This window comes from Urocitellus parryii, chromosome X (genome assembly GCF_045843805.1).
Source record: "Urocitellus parryii isolate mUroPar1 chromosome X, mUroPar1.hap1, whole genome shotgun sequence".
NCBI classification, from domain to species: domain Eukaryota; kingdom Metazoa; phylum Chordata; class Mammalia; order Rodentia; family Sciuridae; genus Urocitellus; species Urocitellus parryii.
The window spans coordinates 35,054,920-35,076,553 of record NC_135547.1 but is presented as its reverse complement, the minus strand read 5'-3'; the positions used below and the strand labels follow the sequence as shown (position 1 = coordinate 35,076,553).

Genomic DNA, 21,634 nt, shown 5'->3' with positions numbered 1-21,634 from the left:
AACTGTTTCAATAGAGAATAAATTAAAAGAGTAAAAGAGTAGCACATTGGTAAAATTTAGGATGTGTGAATGTTTGCAAATTGAACATGTGAAAAGTAATGAAGAAGCATTGATTTCAACCCATGATACCATAGGAGATCTTGGAAGCATTCACGAATGACTGCAATTCACTAGGAGATGTATTTCCAAGCCTTCAGTGATTACTGCAAGTAAACAACAGGATCACTAACTAGAGAAAAACCATGTGAATAAAGGTTACAAGTAATAAACAGCCGCAAATAAGAGAATCTAACTAAGGCTATAGATGGTGTCTTTGAACTAACAGTACATTGATTGCTGCTTGGTGTGGTGGCACATGCCTATAATTCCAGCAGTTTGGGAGGCTGAGGCAGGAGGATCAGGAGTTCAAAGCCAGCTTCAGCAACTCAACAATGCCTTAAGCAACTTAGCGAGACTCTGTCTCTAAATAAAATATAAGAAAAAGCTGGGGATGTGGCTCAGTGGTTGAATGCTCCTGGTTTCAATCCCTGATACCAAAAAAGTTAAAAAATAAAAAAGCTAGTATCTATAGTATCTATAGCTACTAACTTTGACGTGGATGATTGGTAAATATTAATATATAAATTTAAAATAAATGTCCTAAATATTTAGCTTAAAATTTGCCATAGAAAATAATGTATCCCATCAAATTCCATAGTAAGTTAATCAGTAAGTTAACAACCAAAGTTAAAAACATAGGTCTAAAATTTATTTAGAAATCTAATATTTAACAAAAATCTGCATTTTTTTGTATTTATGAGGAGATTTTTAGAGATTGAATGAATATCTGTAAAAACATTGTTCAAAAGAACACTTTACAGTTTAGTCTTCAGTGGGCAGTAGAATGCTAGAGTAGCTACATTACTTATCATTCAAACATTTGGGAAATGTTAATCCCGCTTGTATAGTCAAGACTAAGTAAATTATAAAGACCAGATATACTTTTTTAAGTATATTTTCTTGAACCAGGAGTGGTGGTGAATTTCTATATCCCAGTGCCTCAGAAGGCTGGGGTAGGAGGATCACAAGTTTGAGGCCAGCCTAGGCAATTTAGTAGGACCCTGTCTCAGAATAAAAAAATAAAAAGACCTGGGGATGTGGTTCAGTGTAAAGTGATTCCAGGTTCAATTTGCAGTAATAACACACACACACACACACACACACACACACACACACACACACACTTTCTTTTATTGATCTGAAAATCACTTTACATCAATGCCATAGTCAAATAGTTTTTTTTTTCTTTTAAAAATAAAATACCAGATTAAGGGTATACTTTATGTAATAAAATTAAACTGACACCAAAACAGGAAAATCTAGAGACAAAATTAAAGCCATAATTATATTTTATTCCTTGGTCTCTATAATTTCTTTTCCCACATTACGGAGAGAGTAGGGCCATGTAGTATAAATATAGCTGAAGTCCTCATTAATGTATACTTGGTTAGGCAGAGAGCACCAGGGAAGAATTCATGATTTCTTCTTTTTTTTTTTTTTTTTAAATATTTATTTATTTTTTAGTTATTGGCGGACACAACATCTTTGTTTGTATGTGGTGCTGGAGGATCGAACCCGGGCCGCACGCATGCCAGGCGAGCATGCTACCGCTTGAGCCACATCCCCAGCCCCTGATTTCTTCTTTGTTTTTATCCCTTTTCCATCATTCAAGATCTGTAAAATTGTTGAATCTTCCATTCAGGTCTAAAGAAAGTATCAACAGGAAATTGGAACTCTTTACCCTTTGCCCATAGGAAAAGGTTTCAGGTCAGCTTGAAAGGAACTAGCCTAATCAGAAATCACACGGAAAGTTTCAAGATGTTGGGCAAATGTCAGAGGAGCAAATCCAAGATGTTTTTCAAAATATATTTGTAAATCATATTGAACCTCTTAGGTGTCAGTTCCTGGTAGAGCTATAGATTCACAAAGTTTTTCAGGTGGAAAAGTTCTCAGGGTTAAGGAGTAATTACATAACGCAGAATTTGCTTAGCTGAAAGGATAGGGCTGATAAAATCTATCCTTAGCTGAGTCTATTTCAGAACGTGGTGGTCACACTGAATAACCATAGAACCTCAGATCTCAGGATGATGTCTCTAGGACTGCATTTTTGGCAACTAACTTGTGGTACATGTGAGATGGTTTGTTTCAACTGGGATAGACTAGACGAAAAAAAAAAGTGTGTTCAGCCCATCTAGAGTCTTCCAGCAATAGAAATGCCTCTGCTGTTACCTCTGACACCTCTGTGCATATTATTTAGAGAGGCAAGCAGTCAGGTTGCCCAAATTGGGAGTGGAGCTGGAGAGTATAACCCACGAAATATCTTGGCACCTGCAAGTGTTGGGAGGATTTTCTCCTTTTACTTAGATTGGTGAGAAATGATAGTTTTGAGATCTAAGGAAGAGGTGGCTTATTAGATATCAGGCTTCTAGATCATATAGGCTATCAGTAAATCACAGCCAGTTTATCAGGAACAGAAGACAAGTAAGTAAGAAGTCTTTGCAACGTCATTCACACAGAAAAGCATCCATCAATGGCAAGTCCTTCAACAGAAACAGCAACTTCACGGTGTGGCAGTTGATCTTCCCATGGGCCGGGAGGTTGAACATCCTGCATAGTGCTGCCAGGAAATCCCTATTTCATACTAAGAGGGGGCCAGCTGGTTGCATATGTAGGATGTCCCATCTCCCGGCCCACTTCGTCGTGACAGATACCAGAAACATCACTCTGCTTCACTGAAGAGCCATAAACTCTACTGGTCAAGGATAAAATGGTTCTGAGCTTCATCAAGAGAAAGGCAGTCTGATCAATGTATTTTAATGAATGAGTATTATGACTTTAGATCATAAGAAGCAATAAATATATGTGTGAATCTGTAAATTAGGGGCCAGCAGGTCTGCACCAAACCATATTAGCTAGCCAAAGGGACGACAGAGCTGTCAGTTACCTCTAGCCATACAGAGAATGTGTCCAGAATTGTGCCTCCTATTCTCTGCACTGTATCATCCTTGGGAGATTAGGAATTAGGGACACAAATTTAGGGTGACCAGAGGCAAAGTAGCTACAGGGAGAGAGAATCAAATTCCTACTTGTAGCAAGAAACAAAGTTTATAGACCAAAAAGTAGAAATAGCAAATAAAAGGAGGCTTGAAGTCATAAGTGGGCTATTTGGGAGCAGTAGTCCAGAGAGGACCTGATAATTCTAAATTGGGTAGAACCTAATTTCAGGCAGGAATTAAATTACAAGGGGCGGTGGTGGATATGATTACAAGGCAGAAAGTTAGTGGCATGACCCCCAATACTTAGGAGATGTAATTCATGTTAGATGCAGACAATAATCAGGTTCAGGGAAACCTGTCAAGGGCAAGGTCATAGGAAATAGCAAGAGTAGGGACTAGTTCTTAAAAACATGGGGGCAGGAGTGAAGTAATAAAGAAAAGTTCAGGCAACCCTTTAATAAGGCCATTTCCAGACTCTGAAGTTCTAAAAAGTATTTATCTGCTGTGCCGTCAAATCTGGATTAAGTTTCTAGTCAACTACCCTGGCTTTGGCATTCTTTAATGGGTGGAAAGTATGCCAATTCTATGCCTGGAAAAAGGCTGACTCAAGTTCAGGAATTTAGAACATTTATTTTCCTTTTAATTTCCTCAGTAGCACTGAAATTTTACTGAATTCTGGGCTTAGTGCATAGTTCAAAAGTTTTGTGGTTTCATACCTAAGGATCCCAAAATTTCATGCAAATGTATGGACATGTAAATGTTCTTTTATATTGTGGAATCTATACAGATATCCCCTCTTTGGCCAGGGGTATTGGTCATTTGTGTCCTCTGCCTTTATTTCTTGGCCAATCTATGTACAGGTTTATCAATTTTGTTGATTTTAGAAAAACATTTAATTTCATTGAACTTTTTCTATTATTGTATTTTCTCAATTTCATTGATTTCTGCTTTTATATTTATTATTTCCTTTCTTCTATTATTGGCTTTAATTGTCCCTAGTTTGTCTTAGATTTTAATTTGGAAGCTTAGATCGTGGATTTGATTTTTGTTTTGTTTTGTTTGCTCTATAATAAGCCATTAATGTTAGAAATTTCCCTTTCACTTTCCACCACACCGATTTTGATATGCATTATTTTCATTTTTTTTTTACTTCAAACAACTTTCTAATTTTATTTGCTTCTTCCTTTTTGAAACATGGCTTATTAAGAAGTGTATTGCTTGATTTCCAAATTTTTAAATGTTTTTAAAATATCTTTTTGTTATTGGTTTCAGGCTAATTTTGTTAGAGAACACATATTGTATGATTGCAATCATTTTAATTTCTTAAAGGTTTATTTAATGTTCCAGAATATGATCTTTACTGGTCAATTTTCTATGAGATCTTGAAAAGATTGTATATTTTCCAGTTGTTGGGCATAGTGTTTTAACAATTAGAATAATTTTGTTGGAAATGTTTTTCAGCTCTTCTATATCATTGATAATTTTTGGTCTTTGTACTTCAATTGCTGAGGGGGGAGTTAATATCTTAAAGTATATTGTGATTATAATTTTGATTTTCTTTTGTTCTATCACTTTTTGCTTTATGAATTTTGCAGCTTAGTTATTAGGTGCATAAATGTTTGGGACTATTATGTTTCCTTTATGAATTGACATCTTTATGATTATAAAATTGTTACCCATTTTATCTGATTCAATAATTTATATTGATCTAACTTAAGTTTCCATCACTCTTATTGTCTCTGTTCTGTTATTAAACTTGTTCAATGATTTTTTTCTTTCAAATATTGTATTTTTTTTAGCTCTTAAAGTTTTTATTTGATTCTTTTAAATTCTTACGAGTTGGGAACTCCTATCTTTCTATTCATTTCAAAAGAAACTCTCTCTTCCTTCATTAAGCATGGTTATGGTAGCTGCTTTGAAAGGTCTTTGACTATAAATTCCAACATTTGGGCCATCTTAACGTTGTTTCTTTCTTTCTTTCTTTTTTAAATTCTCTTTTTCCTTTAAATTTTTTGAAATTTTTCTAAAATTCTATGATATTTGAGTAAAATGTTTTGTATTCTTGATACTTTCAATATTATGTTTTGAGATCATTGGTTTTTTTTTCTTTAATTGATGTGAAATTCACATTCCATAAATTAACCATTACCACTTAGAAGGGTAAAATTTAATGGTACTTAATACACTCACAGCAGTGTCCACTCATCACTTCTTTCTAGTTCCAGGGTTTTGTTGCTGATGTTGTCATGTGTGTGTGTGTGGGGGGGGTGGGTATGTGTGTGTGCACGTGTGCTAGGGATCAAGCCTTGGGCCTTGTACATGCCGTGTAAGCACTCTGTTATTGAGCTACCTCCCCAGCCACATGTTCCAAGACATTTTTATCTCTCCCCCACAAATTCCATATCCATTAAGTAGTTGTTCTATATTATCTCATTCCCCAGCCCTTAGAAAACACTATTCTCTTATCAGTATCTAATAACTTAGTTACTCTGCATGTTTTTATCTTCTTTTGTCTAATTTATGAAAGTATCCATGTCTTGAAGGTTCGTTCATGATGCAGCATTTATCAATATTTCATTACTTTTTAAATCTCAGTAATATTCCATTGTGCATATATACCACATTTTGTTTATCTGTTCATGCATTAATGAACATTTGGATTGCTTCCACCTCTTGACTATTGTGACTACTACAGCTATCAATATATTGAACAAATACCTATGAGAGCCTGCTTTCAATTCTTTTGAATATATATCCAGAAATGGGATTACTGGATTATGTGATAGTTCTATTTTAAATTTTAGGATCCTCCATACTCTTTTCCATAGTAGTTGCACCATTTAACAATCCCACCAACACAGGGCAAGTGTCCCAGTTTTTCCAGCCATTGTTAATTTTTAAGAATTTTTGTAATAGTCATCATAATTAGCATGAAGCAATATCTCAACGGCTTTAATTTGCATTTTCTTGATAATTAGTAGTCATCAGAGCTTGTTGTCCATTTGTATATCATCTTTGGAGAGATATCTATTCAAATCCTTTGCCTGTTTTTCAATCAGGTTTTTAAATTATTTGTTGTTGAGTTGTAGAAATTCTTCATCTATTCTGGATACTAAACCCTTAGATATGACATAAAAATTTCTCCAATTTTACAGATTGACTTTTCACTCTGTTAATTGTGTCTTTTGATGCAAAAAGTTTATAGTTTAATGTAGTTGTTTTATCTATTTTTGTTTTTGTTGCCTATGCTTTTGATGTCATTCCAAGAAATCATTGACAAGCCAAATGTAATGAAACTTTTCACCTATGTTTTCTATTTAAGAAAACATGGTCTGGGCTGTTGTTGTGGTTCAGTGGTAGCATGCATGAGGCACTGGGTTCGATCCTTAGCACCACATAAAAATAAAATGAAGATATTGTGTCCAACTAAAATAAATAAATAAATATTAAAAAACAGAAAACATGGTCCTCTATTCCACTCCATTAGGCTGTTTGTTTCTTTTTATGCTAATGCCATAGTGTTATGATTACTATAGTTTTATAATATGTTTTAAAATCATGAAGTAATGGTCTTTCAATTTTATTCTATTAGAAGTCATTTGAGATTGCATATGAAATTTAGGATGATTTTTTTTTCTATTTCCATAAAAAATGCCATTGGGATTTTGGTAAGGATGGTCTTGAATCTGTACATTGTTTTGGACTTATGAATAACAGAAACTTATTTCTCACAATTCTGGAAGCTTGGAAACCCCATCAGATTTGGCATCTGGTGAAGATCCATTTATGGTTCATAGATGGTGATTTCTCACTTGTTCTCATGATGGAAGGAGGAATGGGTTTTTTTCAAGCCTCTTTTATGAGGCCACTAATCCCATTCAGAGAGACTCCATCCTAGTAATCTAATTTCTTCCCAAAGGCCAAGCCTCCTAATACCATCACTTTGGTGATTAGATTTCAACATATTACTTTGGCGGGGGGGATATTCATAGTACCAGTTCCTTAGTATCAGTTCCTTTCAGATTTTCTCTAAGTTAATCCTTACACTTAGGCTTTTTAAAACTCTTTTTCTACATATCTTTCATACACTCAAGTTAGATATCAGCCCTAGGTGAATCTCAGCATCTTTTCAGTTATTTGGCAAGAATATATTCTGTCCTGAACATGCCCCTGACTTTCAAGAGTCCCTGGAATATGAAGGAACTTTTCAAATATCTCATACCCTCAAAATGTCACTCTTTGAATTTCTTACCAGGCTTTCAGCATTTTCATTCATCTATTTTTTTGCTCCCAAATACACACACACACACACACACACACACATAAATTTTCTTTTCTTTTTTGCCCCAGTTTGTTCATTTATCTTTCAGTATTTATTGTGTGGGGAGGGGTGTTCTGAGTTAAAGGGAAGTCTTTTGTAGCAGTCCTTCAGGGAAACCACAGTCAAATAAAAACAGATGTATCCGTGGGGTGAATGTGCATTGTGTTCCCTCTAGAACAAGGTATCCACATTAGGAATGTGGACTGTCATCTCAAAACTGTCCCCCCAGTAAGGAATTGAGTGGATTACCGTGAGATAAAGTACTTCAAGACCACCCCCCCCCATGATGTTTCATTTAGCTTTCCCCTTGTAAATGTTTGCTTGGTTGCTATAAACCTTTGACTGTTAGAGTTCTAGTAAGGTTGATTTTGACAGTTTTTATCTCTTCTTTGGTGTTTCTTTCAATAGACATCCGCACAGTTCCCTGCTACATCATCTTTGCTCTCCTGACCCTGAATCTTTTAAATATTCCCTTGAGAATATTGGTTTTAAGAATTATAACAGGTGATCAGCCTCATTAGATTTAGAACCACAGTCTCAACTCTTTTTTCTGTGGGCCTTGTTTCCAATGTCAGTGTGATTTTCAAAGCATTTGGAATGCTCCTTGGATCTGTCCCATGGGTGTTATTCAGGGGTCCCATATGGGACCTGGACAGTACTGTATATCATAGTCCAATTTTCATTCTTTTGTTACATGGCTTTGGGTCATTTTTACAAATGTGTAGCTGATAGATGAGCCTAGGATTTAGGTGACCTATTCTCAAGCCTCTTCATCTCCTTGATTTTCACTACAGTGGACATTTCCTGGAACTCTGGTGAGAAAGTCAGATTTTTAGATTCTTCATATTGTGTATTTATTGTTTTGGAGTCTGCTTCAGGGACAAATGTAGGGAAATGAAAGAGAAAAAATAATTGGGCATTCCCTTCACACTCTTCAGACCTTGGTGGTCTTTTTTTTCTAGTTCACATGGTCAAACTGAGAGATTTTTTCTCTCAAAGGTTTAATTACCTGCACAACTCCTCCTGGTGTTGCCACTATAGGTGGACATCTTAGTGATTGGTGCATGCTTTCATGGCAGGAGAGAAAAAGAAGAGCAAAGAAAATAATTTCTCTGTCTTATGCCTGTGTTCTCTGTCCTCTAAATTACCTCTTTACTTTATAGTTAATTGTTTTTTCTGTCCATTGGGGAAAGTATGTTTCTTGGAGGTTTCTTTCTTCATATCCACTACACAGTTCTAATGATTTTGGCTACATTAAAATCTAAGCCAGAAAATAATTTAGGGAGAGGAAACAGGAAAATCACTCTTAATGATCCTTCTTTGATTTTGCCAACAGGTTTTAGTTGTATTCTGTAGGAGAGATCAGGTTGAATGTGCCCCCTCCAATTTTGCCAGAAATGGAAGACTATTAATGGGCAACTTTGTTAAAAATTCAAAAAGTCATTTTATCACTTTTGTTTCTGTGTTATGAAAATAAAATTGATTTTTTTTACATGTTGGCTTTTTATCTAACAATCTTTCTAAATTTACTTATTAATTCTCAAAATGTATCTGTAAAGTTGCTTCATTTTTCTAAGTACACAGTCATGTTTTCATTTTTCTACTTAAATCCTCAATATTTTTATTTCTTTTACTTACCATAGCTTGTAATGAGTAACTCTGGTACAGGGAAGAATGGATGTTGTTATAGTGGACATTCTTGTCTCTTTCAAAACTCAAAGGAAAGACTTAGACTTTTAACTACTAAGTGTAATATATGTTATAAACATTTGGTGGGTTTTCTTTGGGAGATTAAGAATTAAGGAGACTTAATTTAGTTTTCTGAAATTGATTTTATCACGAATCACATTGAATTATAGAAAAAAATGTACATACATCATGTACACCCACAAGAATGGGTAGTTATACTCCATGAATGTATATGTCAAAATACATTCCACTATCATGTATAATTACAAAGAAAAAATAAAGAAAAAACCCACAGTAGGTACAGTGGCCCTACAGCCTACCAAACTAGAGGGGTTCACAAGAAATCTTAATTTTTTTGAAGAAAGTATTTTAATATAGCACACTAATCAATTCAACTCTATATCAATACAGTTATAACATATAATTTTTAACATGAAAAAAGCATATGAATATTGAAGTGCAGGCTTGGGTAAAGTCAATACAATATGCAATCAGTAAAAATGAATAAATAGAAAATAGTAAGAAAAAAGAAAAATGTATATATTAACTTATTCACAGAATAAAATGACACACTTTTAAGCTTTCTTTTCAAGGTTAATCTTGCCTCATGAATGCTGCTGGGAAATAATAATAATCCCTATATTTACCCCCAAAATCTGTATATTATTGATTTTTATGCATATTTGGTACCATAAGTAAATAGATCTGTGTTTTCCCATCCAAAAAAATATATATAGTATGACCTTCCATTTGTTTAGATGTAAATTCATATTTTTTCCATAAGTTTTCATGATTATTTTCTAATATAAGTCTTGAGTCTATCTTGTTAAAGTTTTAGTAAGATATTTTATGAATTCTCTCACTGTTGCTAATGGAGTATTTTGTCTTTATTCCATTTCCAGCCTTGTTCTTAGACTATTTCAACCTCTAGATTATTTTATATTTATCTTGTATCATGTAATTTTCATGTAGTAAATCCAGTACTGTTTTTATAAAAGTGTCAGATTTGCTAGGCCTATAGTCACCCAACAATAGACAACAGATTATTTGATCCCTTGCTTTCTAAAGCATAAGAAAATAAGATACAAATTATTCACAATATTATCTTGGTGAAAATTAATAAAATAATGAGTAATAGGATAAGTTGGCATCCTGTCCATTTCCCAAATTTAATGTTATTGATATGTATTGATAGCATTACTATTTTTAATATTTATTGTTGGTTTTTGGTAAATTACCTTTATCATATTTATAAGAAGGCCCCTTTATCCCTATATAATTGAAATTTTAATTAGAAGTAGTTTCTCCATTTAATCAAATTATTCTTCATTACCTATTAAAAATCATAAAATTTCTTCACAATTGTTAACAAAGAATTTTATTAGTAAATTTCATGGTATTAAATCACCCTTGAATTCCTGGAATAACTCTTGTTTTTTCATGATGTATTATTCCTTTGATATTTTACTGGACTCTGTTAATATTTTATTTGAGATTTTGAATCTATATTATTGAATGCTATTTGTCTCTAATGATTTTTAAATGTTTTTGGAGTTTTGCTATTTACATTATATTGTTTTATGAAATGCTCTGGGGAACTTTTAAATTTTATTATGGTTACTCATTTTTTCATGTATGTTAACTTAAACAAATTAATTATAATTTCTAATTTCCAAGTTCTAGGTCGGTATTACTTCACAATTCTCCCCAAATTACTATACCTTTTAATTATATTGTCAGAATACTGGACTATTCTTTTCTCCAAGGCAAAGATTGTCTCCATTGCTTCTTAGGAATAAAATCTTTTATATTTCTTTTAAACAAAAGAAATGAAAGATGAGAGTGTCATTTACTACATCTTTACTACTTTTTTCAATATTGTTGGATATGTCTGTGATTCTGGAGTTATTAAAAATCATGTACTCTTTGAGTAAATGAGTGAATTAACATATAAAATATGAAATACTATGTGCAATTGTTTCCTCTGAAAATCAGATTTTATTTCATCTAACTATGAATTTACTTGTCCCATGGAAAATGTGCAATAGTCTCTTTGTTATGTAACTCCTTCCAAACTTTCCATACATTCCTTATGTGAAATATACATGAATCACATAAATTTACCCATCATTCCAAGCAGTATGGATTGAATAGTAGAAAAATAAAACAGGCAGTGATTGTTCACCCAATGGAACTTATATTCTAGTGATGATGGCAATAGAATTCTCCCACATAGTAATAGTGAAGACATACTTGTGCATTTAAAGCACAATTGGAAAAGCAATTTTTGCAGATGAAACATGTTGAGTAGAGTATCAAAATCTTCAACACAATCAACTTTCATGATAGATACAATCTGAGGAAGGTACAAAAAACTATTAATAATAATGAGCATCCACAAAAACATTTGATCCAAAGAATTTCTGGTGATAGCTTTTCTTTATTGTACTGGTTAAATCCTACTGATTGGTAGTTTGACTTCTGTTATGGTCAAGTAAGCCGCTCTTGAATCAACCTTTCAGCAGATAAATAAATAAAACACAAAAACAAACTATCTGATTTACTGGAGAATAACCCAATACAAAATTCTGGAGAGTCTAAACACTTTGAAGAAAGTCATAACACTGATTGAGTTTCCAGCTTCCATGATGTGTAATCTAAGTTGAAGACATAGTCTGCAATGATAGGTGGATAAAACTCCAATAAATAATCTTCAGTTTTTGTGGTCTAAAGAACCTGAGAAAATAATTTGAGGAAATATCAACACTGAAAGGTGACAGAGTATCCAGGAATGGGTAGAGATAGAGGGATCACAAAATTTTTGTACAGTATTCAAAATATGCATAATTAAAACTTGATTCTTATAAGAAAAAGATTTTAATTGTAATCCCCAGGCTAGCTACTAAGGAAAAATCTAAAACATTATACAGGGGAAAAAAATAAGAAGTGAATCAAGTAGTTTCTTATAAAAAGGTCAGTTAATCACAAATGAAGGCATTACTAGAGGAAATGATGGTATATATCATATAGAAAATGATGGAAGTAAATCTTTTCTTAACTGTAATTAATTTAAATGTGAAATGTATTAAACTCTAGTTAAAAGGCAGAGACTAACAGAATGAGCAAAAATATATTATCCAACTATATACTGCCAATAAGAAACTCAATATCTCAGGACACCTGGATATTGACAGTGAAGGAATGTTCCATGCAAATAGTAACCAAAGGAGAGTTAAATTAATGTCAAAAATAGAACTTATATGAAAGATAAAGGACATTATAAATTCATAAAAAGGTAAAGTCACCAAGAAGACACAAAACCTATAAACATATATGCACCTAACAACAGAGCCCAACATACACAGGAAGCAAAAAGTAAAAGAATTGAAACAAGAAAAAGAAAACATACCTACAATAATACTTGGAGACATCATACCCTATTTTAAACAATGTATAGACCAACTACACAGATAAATAAAGAGAGAGGAATTAGAAAACTCTATAAAGGGCCGGGAATGTGGCTCAGTGGTAGAATGCTTGCTTACCATGTATGTATGGGTTCAATCCTCACTACTGAAAACACACACACACACACACACACACACACACACACACAAAACTGTAAAGCAGCTAATTCTAATAGACATAGAGAATAATCCATCTAATAACATATAGAATGTTCTCTGAGATAGACCATATGTTTGGCCACTAAACAAATGTAAATTAATTAAAATATTATTATTATTCAAAGTATATTCTCCACAATGGAGTAAAACTAGAAATCAGCATTAGAAAGAAAATTGACAAATTTAAACATATGTAGATATTAAACAGCATACTCACTATTAAATGGCCAATGGGTGAAAAAAGAAATCACAAATAAAATTTAAAAATATTTTGAAAAAGAGTGAAATAAAAACTTACCAAAAATTATGGTATGCAGCAAAAACATAGAGGGAATGTTTAGAGGGAAATTTATACTATAAATGGCTACATTTATAAAGAAAGGGGCTGAGAGTACAGCCCAATGATATATCATATTCTTAGCATATGTGAGGCCTTGGTTCCATTCCCAGCACCACAAAAATAAAGAAAAGGATTGGGGGAAAAAAAGCAGTAAAAGAAAGATCCTAAAGAAGGATATAACATAAATTTATATCCTTAAGATGTAAAATAGAAAAAGAACTAGAATAAAAGAGCAAGCTTCATTCAACTAGAAAAATATGATAAAGACAAATAAAATAGAGTATGGAAAAAATAAAGAATATTAAGAATATGAGAAGTTGAGATTCTTTGAAAAGATCAAAAAAGTTGACAAACCTTTTAGCCAGAATGACTAAGAAACAAAAGTGATCACACAAATTATGAAAATAAGAAATGACAATAAGAGCATTTCTACTGACCTTCCAGAAATTAGCTTAGGAAAAAATATAATGAACAATAGTGCTTCAACAAAGTAGAAACCCAGAAGAAATAGTCTAAAGATAATTATAACAAGTAAAGACTTGAATTAATTACCAAAACCTCCCAACAGAGAAAAGACAAGATGACTTTGTTGGTGAATTTTACCAAACATTTAAAAAATTAACACCAGTCCTTCTCAAACTACATTTTATGAGACCAACTTTATCTTAATACTCAGGCCAGATAAAGACATCACAAGAAAACCATAGACCAAGATCATTTATGAATATAGATGCAAAAATTCTGAACCAAATATAAATGAACTCAATTCAGCATGATATTATGCACTATGACCAAGTGGGAATGTAAGAGCAGAGGGAAGTAAACAAGCCATAAGGTCATCTCCATTCCTGTAGAAAAATGTATTTGACAAAATCCATCATTCTTTTATGATGGAAAACAAAAACACTCAACAAACTAGAAATAGGAGAAAACTTCCTCAACATGATAAAAGGGATTAATGAAAATCCACAGCTAATATCATAATTTCATAATCAGTAGTTAAAAAAAAAAAGCTGAAAGAATTCCCTCTAAGACTGGGAATAAAGAGAAGATACTCACTTTCCTTATTTCTATTCAGTGTTGTATTGGAAACTGTATCTAGAGCAATTAGGCAAGAAAAGGAAATAAAAGAGGAAAATTGAAAAAGAAGAAATAAAATTATCTATATTTTCAGATAACATGATCTTATACAGGAAAATTAAAAACAAAAACAAACCCACACACCATATATATATATATATATATATATATATATATATATATATCTCATATATATGAGATCAATTCAGCAAAGTCACAAGAGACACTATTCATACATGAAAATCAAATCTAATTATATACAAGGCAGTAAACAATCCATAAAAAAAATGAAGTACTGATGCATGCTACAAAATGGATAAACCTCAAAATCATTATGCTAAGTGAAAGAAACCAGACACAAAAGGTTACAAATTCCAATTATATGAGATATCTAGATTAAGTAAGTTTATAAAAACAGAAAACAGATTATAGAGATTTCCCAGGGCTGGAGGAGGGAAGTAATGAGAGAGGGGCTGACTGGTTAATGGGAAGTGATTTCCTTTTTGAATAATGAAATTTTTGAGAATTAGAGAGAGGTGATGGTTGTACAATATTGTGAATGTACTAAATGCCATTGGATTGTACACTTTAAGTAATTCATTTGGGCGGGGCAATAAGCCACGGGGCCTTTTACCACTGATCTACATTCCAACCCCTTTTAATTTTTTTATATTTTGAAAGAGACAGGATCTATCTAAGTTACTGAGGCTGGCCTCCCCGAACCTCCTACCTCCAACCTCCCCATTATAGGCAAGCTCCACAGTGTCTGGCAATTTTATGTTGTATAAAGTTTACAGCAATAAAAAATTATGCAACACTGATAGCATCATCATCATCATCATTATGGAAATTAATGCTTCTGAAATTTCACTTTCTTTAAATAGCTTAGATTAAGAATAAAATATTAGAGTGCTAAAATTGAAAAGTGGATTTAGTGCGATTTGAATAACATATTTTTGTCTTCTCTCTGTTCTCTTTCAGATTATGTCTGGCCACTACCTAGGTATTTGTGCCCCGTCTGGATTTCTTTAGATGTTTTATTTTCTACTGCGTCCATCATGCACCTCTGCGCTATATCGCTGGATCGGTATGTAGCAATACGTAATCCTATTGAGCATAGCCGTTTCAATTCGCGGACTAAGGCCATCATGAAGATTGCTATTGTTTGGGCAATTTCGATAGGTAAATATACTCCTGGCCATTAGAATTGCAACGGCTATGCTCAATACCTTCGGATTATGTACTGTGAACAACGTACAGACGTCGACTGGTAACGTTGTATATGGCCGGGATTGTTAGGAATTATTCTTAACCTATTTATCTGATATTTAGGTTAACAATAATGAAACAAATATGACAAATATGAACAAACAGGATATGACAAATATGAATATATAGGTGTAAAGTTTTCATTTATAGTGCTAAGTTAGTTCTTACTTTAGTATGCCACCGAATTCTGCAACACAGATACAAAGCCTTGTGCATATTTAAAATGCGTTGACCATTACAAGATTAAAAAAATCTAAATCTTGGAAAAGATACATGTATCCCAGAATATTAGCCTTAATGTTTTAATTCTAATTCCACATCCTTTTCAGTAGAAAATTAATAATATGATCTGGATCTTTATGAAGAAAACAGGTCTGAATGTTTGCTAAATTTGTTAAACCTCAAATATACTATTTCTCCTCAGCTTTAATTGTCTTCTTGAATTCTGGTTATACAGAGAGAGGAGAAAGCTATTGATTTCTTTAAGGATTTGGGGAAAAATTTTATTGGGATGTGGAGAAATTTAAAGAGACAGAAATGGTCATGTTATTGCTAATATTTAAGATATTCATAAATACTATACTAATGCTACCATTAAAATCAAGCAGGTTAACTCATTGGATTTAGGGCTTTTACAGCCCCCTTTTTTCTCCTTCCAATTGAGCTTACATTGTGTCCCATTAAATAATTTTTCTTCAAACCTGTTTCTGTAAAAGATTTGGGTAAATTTGCCAACAAGATCAAAACCTCTGCACAATCTTCACTGATATCTTCTAGAAATTTGTCTCTGGGTTTATTGATGAATTTAATTTGGTTAAGTTATTTATTTTAAGTTTTAACATCGTTCTTTGTAGATTGTTCTATCAGTATATACAATACAAACACCTTTGGATAAGAAGCCATGAAATTTTTCACAAATATAAATGGATTCTATATATATATATATATATATATATATATATATATATATATATATATAATTTGACTTAAACTTTTAAGGGTTCACAGATTTTAATGTCTCTACCCCAAGGTGCTCATCTAAAAAGAATCCAGTTCTTATAGTACTTACAAAGAAAGTATATACATAAGTGAAATTAGAATACTAGGGTCATCGGTTTCTAGAAATGACAGACTGGGTAATTTGTAATGACTCTTGGGCTAAAGACAACTAAGTATGAATAAAATACTAAAAGCTCAGATAATCTAATAAAATAGTGAGTGTTTATGTGGCCAAGATTTAGAAAAAGACAGAAGTCCGGGAAAAATTATGACATTTGGTTCACTTTTGCCAAAGATGTAATTGCCAATCTAAAGATATGACCAACAGATTGGGAAACATTTCATTGCCTCATCTTTGATCCACAATGTTGGACCAAAGTAAGATTACAGAGTTTGGCAAGGGTCAGCCAATCTGAATTTAATTTTGGGATCCCAAAGACCTGTAGTCTAGGAATAAAGAAGAAAGAAGATTAAACATCTATGACATGAAATTCAACTCTGGTTCAAGTCATATAGGTAGCCAAGAAAAATCTTGAGCCTTGAAATTGGATTAACATGTTTTCATATTATTCATGTTTACAGCTTATTTGGCATAAGTAACAAAAAAAATCTTAAGCTCCAATTACTTCTTTTAATAATTTTCAAATATAGTCACTGAAGCACAGTGATAAGCAGATATAAAAGAAAAACAATACTTGAACCAGATATGGGACAATAAAATATAAAAGAAATGAACTTAAAGCTATTTAAGATGGTCAAATTATCAGACATAGACTTTAAACAACCATTTGTAAGGTGAACATGGCAATTATAAGCTAAACTTAAATCTTTCAGCAAGAAACTCTAAAGGGTAACATTAAGATCTGAGAAACAACCAGAAAATTTGGAGCTTAAGCATAATATGAAAACCTAAGAATTCAGTGTCAGATTAGACATGGCTATAGAGAGAACTATTAGAGATTTGAAAGAAGAAACTCTGATGAATGAAGCATGGAAAACTACAAGGATAGAAAACAGAGATTAGAGTACAAGAGGATAGTAGACATACAGTATAGAACAAGAAGAGTTGCCCAAGTAGAGAGAAGAAAGGCAGAAAACCAATATTAGAGGAGCTAATGGTTTTTAGAATTGATGAAAGACATTGATTCTCACATTTAAAAGCTCACCAAGTCCCAAACAGAATGAATAAAAGACAATCAACATCTGGAACCATCAGAATAATACTGATGAAAAAGAGAAAAAATTTAATATCAGCCTTAGAGAAAAAAGATAGATAACTTCAGTAGAGCAATCATAAAATGGACAAATGTTTTCTCAATAGCAACAATGAAAGCCAGATGTTGGGATCATAGTGCCAATACACAGAAAAAAAAAAGAATATTAAGCCAGAGTCACATTCTCATCAGAATTAAACCTCAAAAATTAAAGTGAAGTGAAGACAGTATAAGACAAGCAAAAACTGACAGAACATGCCAATAGCAGACTCCTACTTAAGGAAATACTAATGGGTGTGCTTAGAGCAGGGGAAAATGGCCACAGACGGAAGGTTAGATATACAGGAAGCAATTAAGAGCAGTGAAAATGGTAAATGTGTTCTTAAATATAAATAGGTATTGACTGTAGAGCACAATAACAATAATGTCTTCTGGGTCTCAAAGTATTTATGGACCTAAATGCATAAAATAATAGCCTATAAGTAAAGAGCATTGAAAATAGGCTTCTTTCATTGTCCAGGAGAAAGAGAAAAGGTGATATTTAATATTAAACTTTAATGAATAAAGTATAACTTGCACATTAAAGGGCAACTTCTAGTAGAGTAGAAAAAAACATTTAACTTCCAAATTTAAAGTTATAATAAATCCAAAAGGAAGCATTAAAGTTAAAAAAAGAAACAGAGATGGTTGGAAAATAGAAAACACATATTCAATGGCAGAATTAAAACCAAATGCATCCCTAATTATATTAATTATAAATTGACTAAATATTCTAAGAATGGTCAGAATTTGCAAAAAGCAACCAACATATTTAAAGCAAAAGGTAAATAAAAGCTTAAGGAAAGTGAGAGGCCAAAGGTCTTTCACCCAATGGAAATATGGTATAACTATATTAATATTTTCAGAATAGACTTTTTGACAAAAGAATTATTTTGTAGAAGGAAGGTCACTTTGTAATGATGAAAGACTTAAATTTACCTGGAAAATATAATGAATTCATAAGTACATAGTAATATGGCCTTTACATTTAGAAAGGAAACAAGACAGAATCACAAGGACAGACAGACAAATCTATGCTCATGGTATAAGATGTTAACAAAACTCTCCCAGTGATTATATGAGGACAGTGAGCAAATGTGAACCTAGAAGTGAAAAATACATATTCTTGCCATTTGCATACAAAAGACTTATAAAAAATTGGCCACTTATTTGGTCATAAATCAATCATCAATAAATTTGAATGGGTGGGATTCATAAAGTGCATTTTCTTTGTAATGCAAATAAGAGAAATGACTAGCAGGCAGATAACTAGAAAATCTCCATATATTTGTAAATTAAGAAATTATTTCTCAACAAACTTTGACCACATGGATTTAGAATCCATGGATGATTCTTACCTGGCCTATTTATTACGAAGGTGATTGTGCAATGATGATTTTTCTCAATGTTATCATTTTTTTTTTCTGCTTATATTAGTTGGCGTTATACTCTAAGGAAGGATTTTTCCCCCTAATTCTTTGTTATTTATTTATTCATATTAGTAGGGATTTCTAGATTGTTTAATATTCAATGTAGCATATGTGATTTGTTATTGCCTTTAATTATTTTTATGCTCAAATTGTCCCAGATTTCTCCAATGAGAACTCCTTTTGATATGTGTCATCAGTTTTTGAGCGCTTTCTTACTTTCTGACATAAATTATGCCAGGCTCACCTTTCACTTCCCATTATCCAGTCCTAAAATTAGCCATTTGTTTTTTACAAGGAACCATATTAGTGAGCAATTGCTTTATAAACTGGGAAATGAACATTAAGTAGACTTTTCCTTTTGGGACATTATTGCTCCTATTTATCCATGCCTTTAATCACAATCCACTAACATAGAATTCCTCTGCTAATTCCTAATTTCTTATTTTTATTCATTTTTCTCATAGTGAAAAACCTGATTGCAAAAGCATTCATTTGCTTATTTATTTATTTTCAAAAGCCCACAGTGTATTTTAGAATTAATATACCCATACCACTATCAATTTTTAAAAATTCAGCGTCTAAAATTTCATGTGTAAGTATATGTGTCTATAAAATATTTTGCTCTGAAAATTTATAGCATTGTGTTCAAAATTCTAGGGTTAGTTTCAATTCTTTTTCTTCCATGTGTTTTTGTTTTTGGTACCAGGAATTGAACTCAGGTATTCAAAACGAAGCTACATCTCAATACCTTTTTATTTCTTATGTTGAGCAGAATCTTGCTAAATTGCCCAAGCTGGCTCTGAACTTCAGAATCTCTCCCTCTACTTTTCTTATGCCCAGCCCCTTCATATGATGTTCTAAAAGTCAAAACTATGAAAATAATTTAGATAGAAATGTCAGTCCTCTTCTTTCCCTTGATTAACCCATTCATTAATTTCTAGAATATAGTTGTGAGTTTTTTCCTAAAAATTATAGATTTAAACTCAACTAAATCATGTCAATGGCCTAAATACTCGCTTTATAAGCTAAATTCATTCTAATTTTTACACTTTCTGTTACTGCATTGTGTAGATATAACAAACTTAACAAATCTTCTGTGTGTGATCATGTAAATTTCCAACATTTTGAAATTACCCATAATTCTTCTAGGCAAAATCATATCAGTGTGTGTTTCATATTATTTGAAAGTTTATTCTCAGGATAAATTCCTAAAAGTGGAATTAATTGATCAAGGGTTGAGCCATTTCGCATTCCTACCAGCAATGCAAGAAAACATGCTTCTCTAAAACCTTGTTGAGTTCAATTTTTTAAAAATATCTTTAACTAGATTAAGGAAGTTCCCTTTCATTCAATATTTTCTGTGAATTTTTGTAATGAATAGGTGTTAGTTTTCTAAAAGTCTTTTCTCCATCTAGTGGAATGATAATAGAATTTTTTTCTTTATTCTGTTAGCATGGTCAATTGTATAAATTTTGAGTTGCAATCAATCATGCATTCCTGGAATAAATCCCACTTGATAATGAGAGCTTTCTTTTTTCTGTATCATTGGATTCTGTTTGATGTTTCAATTAGAATTTTTGCTTCCATTCTCATGAGAGATTTTGCTGTCATTTTCTTTTCTTTGGTGGTATTCTTGCCAAATTTTGGTTTCAGGATTATGTAATTCTCATAAAATGAATTTCAAACTCACCCTCTCTCCTACCTTCTAAGTCTTTATAGAATTTGTCTTTTTTTTATCTTTAAATGTTTGGAAGAACAAATGAATATAATCATAGAATGGTATAGCCATCTGAGCCTGTAAGGTCATGTGTGTGTGTGTGTGTGTGTGTGTGTGTGTGAGAGTGAGAGAGATGTGTATGTAAAAGGCCTTATTTATTTATTTAATTGCTTCAAAATGAATAGGAATATTACCATTTCTATTTCTTTTCATTTCACTTTTGGTAAATTGTGATTTTCAAGGAATTTCATCTAAAGTTTCTAATTTATTGGCATAAAGTGGTATATCATAAATTGTCCTTTTATGTCTCCACAACCTATAGTGACTTCCTCTTTCATCCTAAGAATGGGTATCTCACTTTTCTCTTTTTTGTTTAATTTTACTGAGTTTATAAATTTTATTTAATTTCTCCAAGAAATACCTTCTGATCACCAATTTTGTTCATTGTCCATTTTTTATACGATTAATGTATGCTCTTATTTCGTTCTTTCAGCCTACTTTGGGCTTAATTTGATTTTTTTTTCCTAAATTTTTAAGGAAAATAAAAACTTGATTGGGTGATCCTCGACCTTTCTTAATGATCTAATACAAACATCTAAATCTGTAAGTTTTCCTCAAAATTCTGTAACCAAAACAAAACAAAACAAAAGGTTCAGAAGTGAATTAAAGAATTTTTTAAAAATTAAAAAAGGTTAGATTATGCTGCTATCAGATGAGGCTGATGACTCCATCATGAGATAGACTGGTAGAGAAGAAACTTTTTGGTAATAAGCCAGCGAGTTGGAAAATGGAAGACTCTTGCTTGGAAAATGGAGGACTCTTGCCTGAAAGTTTCATCTTGCCCAGAGGTCACGGATGCTAAGCTTACATAGATA

The 21,634-nt window shown here is 32.3% G+C and overlaps 1 protein-coding gene across 1 annotated transcript in view; it reads left to right on the top strand.

Moving 5' to 3' along the window:
* Htr2c (5-hydroxytryptamine receptor 2C) overlaps positions 1–21,634 on the top strand; it is a 108,753-nt gene that overhangs the window by 59,850 nt on the left and 27,269 nt on the right. Inside the window, exon 3 of the mRNA XM_026410991.1 lies at positions 15,073–15,273. Within this exon, the coding sequence (XP_026266776.1) occupies positions 15,073–15,273 (201 nt within the window). The remainder of the gene's footprint in view (positions 1–15,072; positions 15,274–21,634) is intronic.